Source organism: Arachis stenosperma, chromosome 5, assembly GCF_014773155.1.
Source record: "Arachis stenosperma cultivar V10309 chromosome 5, arast.V10309.gnm1.PFL2, whole genome shotgun sequence".
Classification (NCBI taxonomy): Eukaryota; Viridiplantae; Streptophyta; class Magnoliopsida; order Fabales; family Fabaceae; genus Arachis; species Arachis stenosperma.
In genome coordinates, this window is record NC_080381.1 from 13,905,804 (window position 1) to 13,909,412 (window position 3,609).

General features: G+C 27.8%; 1 protein-coding gene across 1 annotated transcript; it reads right to left on the bottom strand.

Moving 5' to 3' along the window:
* Positions 1–1,297: 1,297 nt before the first annotated feature.
* On the bottom strand, positions 1,298–1,814 carry LOC130983106 (protein SMALL AUXIN UP-REGULATED RNA 12-like). The gene has a single exon (XM_057907290.1). It carries the CDS (start codon positions 1,775–1,777, stop codon positions 1,460–1,462), a length of 318 nt encoding a protein of 105 aa, XP_057763273.1. The 5' UTR covers positions 1,778–1,814; the 3' UTR covers positions 1,298–1,459.
* Between the last annotated feature and the right edge of the window lie 1,795 nt (positions 1,815–3,609).

A 3,609-nucleotide genomic window follows, 5' to 3' on the forward strand; every position in this document is an offset into this window, starting at 1 on the left:
AAACTAATAAGATAATAAAAAAATAGAGTGATAAAATAGAGGTGTATAATTGAATACATCTAATTTATTTGAATATATTTTGATTAGATTTTTGTTATAATGTTATAATAAATAATATTATAATGTTCATTTAATAAAGATATAATAGATTATACAAGTGGTACTATTTCACTCATTTATTTTTAAAATGATCTATTTATTAATATCAATATCATTTGAAAAATAATATCCAATACAAATTTTAATTTTAAATCATTTCAATTATTATAAAAATAAAAAATAATACTCAAAATTAATCCCATTGAAATTGCTTTAATGTACATAATCAGTTGTTATCTCTTAATCAAGGAAGAGACAAAAGGTTTAAGGGTTTAACTGGCCATAGGGACCACCCATTTGATGGACACTGAGGCCCCATTTGCATGTGCACCAAATGGAAAATTTCAGTAAGCTAAGATTAAAAGCATGCGTTTGTGATCATTTCTTGATTAGAAAAGGTATCTATAATTTAAATTGTGGTCAATTATATATAGTTTGTAATTAGATATGGCTGAATAGACACCTAATTAATATGAGGGCCAACGTGAAGTAGCACTAGAATTCAAAGGTAATTAATCAAAATCAAATTGTCTTTCATTGCTTTAATTTGCAAGTATAATCAAGACACTATAACTTCCTTAATTATAGCCTGAGATGAGAAATTTAAACACACAGTGTTTTGACTTTTGAGTCACGTATTACCTTGTAAGAATATATAGATAATAAATATAATTGGAATGAGAGAAGCAAAAACTCAAAGTCTATCCATGCAAGTAAAACATGATGACAAACTTACCCTTCAGTGCTTGTGCTATTTGAAGTGCTTATTATTCTTTTGAAAATAGACCTATACTTTTTCTTTGAGAGAGGGAAACAGCGAGGGAGAGAGAGAATCTAGCTTACCCTGGATCCATTATTCCAAAGGGACGTGACACGGACAAATTAAAATATATATGTACTATATATTATTTTATTTTCACAAACTTTATAAGAAATAATTTTTGGACAATGCTATAATAATTAAGTTTTAATGCAATTCATATGCTAAGAAAATGCAATATGACTCATCCTTTAATAATAACTTTCACTTTTTCTACTTACATGATAATAATCAAGAACAAGAATAACATAACAGACTTAACAGTATCAACTTCTCTCCCTGTTATGCTAATAAATTATTGATTAAATGAGTATCTGGAAACAGCAACTTCAAATTATATTGGTGAGTTCTATGGCAACATTACAATGCTTCATTTAAATCATTGCTCATCAATAATAATGATACAAAAGGCATTGCCATGCCATAATAATGGACCATGGACATCAATCTATATACAATTACAACACCAAATATGAACCCGAAAATGTTAAAATAAGTAACAAGTAATTATTACTCTTAGTCCTTAATTAAGTCCTCTTGTTAATATCTGATAATTGAGGTTAAGGACTCAAAAGCAACTTCATCACAGGGAATGGTGAGTCCCATGTCATGGTTGAAACCAAACTCCTCTTCAGCTCTTTGGAGAAGAATTTGAAACCGTGGATGAGCAAGCCATGATATTGGAACAATGTACCTGCTTCTGTTCTCACCAACATACACTGCAAAATGACCTTTTGGTACATCATCAGGGAGACCCTCTTCATTATTATTATGCTTCATTCCAAAACTTGAACACCTCTTCAGAATCTGCTTTAGAACAACCGCTTGTGCAACCTTATTGGATTTTCTGTTTGACATTCTCTTGCTTCTTCAAACACCCTTAACTAGACATACAAGAGAGAAGTGTGTGGGTGGAATTTATTTGGGTACAATCAATTGGTATTTATGCTCACATAGGAATAGGATCAACAATAATATATCGCTTCCGACACTTATTATTAGGCTCAAAATAAAACTGCAAGTATAGTATTAGTCAATCGAGTATTTGTACAATGTGTATTGGGTTATTTATTTAATTTAATATGAGTTAAAAAATGAATATCTAAGATAAAATATTACCAATTTTTCAAACACAATATATTTATATTATCTAGAATAACTATCCGGATACCAAAAATAATAAACATCTGATTTCCCTAAATTCCTGAATTTGAATCCTCTAAATTTTGAATCACTTTAGAAAGTAAAGTGTGATCTCTTACTATTTATTTCATAAGTGGGACCAAAAATAAATATGAGAAAGAAATCATTCAAGGGTAAAAGATCATACTTTATCCTCTAAAGTACAAATTCAAAATTTAGAGGATTCAAATCCTAAATTCCCATTATATACATTGTACAGATACTCCACTACTCCACTAACTCGCTGTACTTTCTCATAATATTAAGTTATTAACTTCTTTTTTTTTTAATCGAGTTTTTAAACATAAGAGACTATGCTTATTATAAATACTATACACTGAAAAAGTTAATTAGAGTTAGAGTCTTATATAATTTTAACCATTCAAGTCCTTTCTTCTCTTAGTTAAAAAAAGAAAAAGTCTAAAATTCTATCGTTATTAACTTTAAATTTTTTTTAACATAAAACAAAATGAAAAAATATCTATACAAGAATTCTGGCAAACAAACAAAAAAAAATTTACATGAAAAATTGTTACAAATATAATTATTTATGTGTTTTTTAAAAAATTAAAAAAAATTATGACAAACACATCAAATTTTAAAAAGGAAAGGTTCTGTGATTTTCTTCAAACAAAAAAATTAACTATATTCTTATTATAATAAAAATTGTTTTTCATTTTAATAGAATTATCTCCAATAAAAATTATTTATAATTTTAGTAATAAGATGTCTTCGTATAAACATATATTATATTAAATAATTTAATAAAAAATATTAAATTATTTATGATTTTTAAATAAAGATATATATGATGAAAACATATTTACGTACAGATCTAGCAATATGGAGAAGAAACATGATCATGTGGGATGTGGGGACCTAACTAAGAGCAGACCACAAGTGTTTTAGGCAAAACTTGTTAACAGGGGAACTCTTTAAGTTTCAAACAATACCCCATTGGAGGTTCTAATTCTAACTCTAATGCATGCTGCTTCCCCAATAGACAATGTGGACCACTAACCTTAAATTAACTAAGAAATTTTCTTGCACTTTGTCTCTAATCACTTATCCCATTATAATTTATATCATGCCTGAAAAATTCCAAAGGCACACATTCTGTTTCCCATCACTTCTTGCTCCTCATGCATTCCAGCCTTACCTTTCTTTATGATTATCATCCAAATATTTCTTTTCCTTTTATTTATTTATTTATTTGCACTCAACAACATGGCATCCACGAATAAACATATATGAGGGTTTTATTTAGTTGAAAACGTGAGTTTTCTCTTATTTTATCTTATAGAGCCATATTGCATCTATGTGTTGACTTTTGGAGTTTATTTTAACCTATTTAATTTTGTGTACACTAAAAAGAAAATATATCTAACTTTATAGTACATAATTCTCTCAGTATTCCATGGGTATAATATTACGATAAAGAGTATGTTTAATTTGAATAAAGAGTAAAATAATGCTCTTCGATGATCATTTTACGCTACGCTATCAAT

Coding starts and splice junctions, on each gene's coding strand:
- LOC130983106 (XM_057907290.1), bottom strand. CDS start 1,777: ATGTCAAACAGAAAATCCAATAAGGTTGCACAAGCGGTTGTTCTAAAG.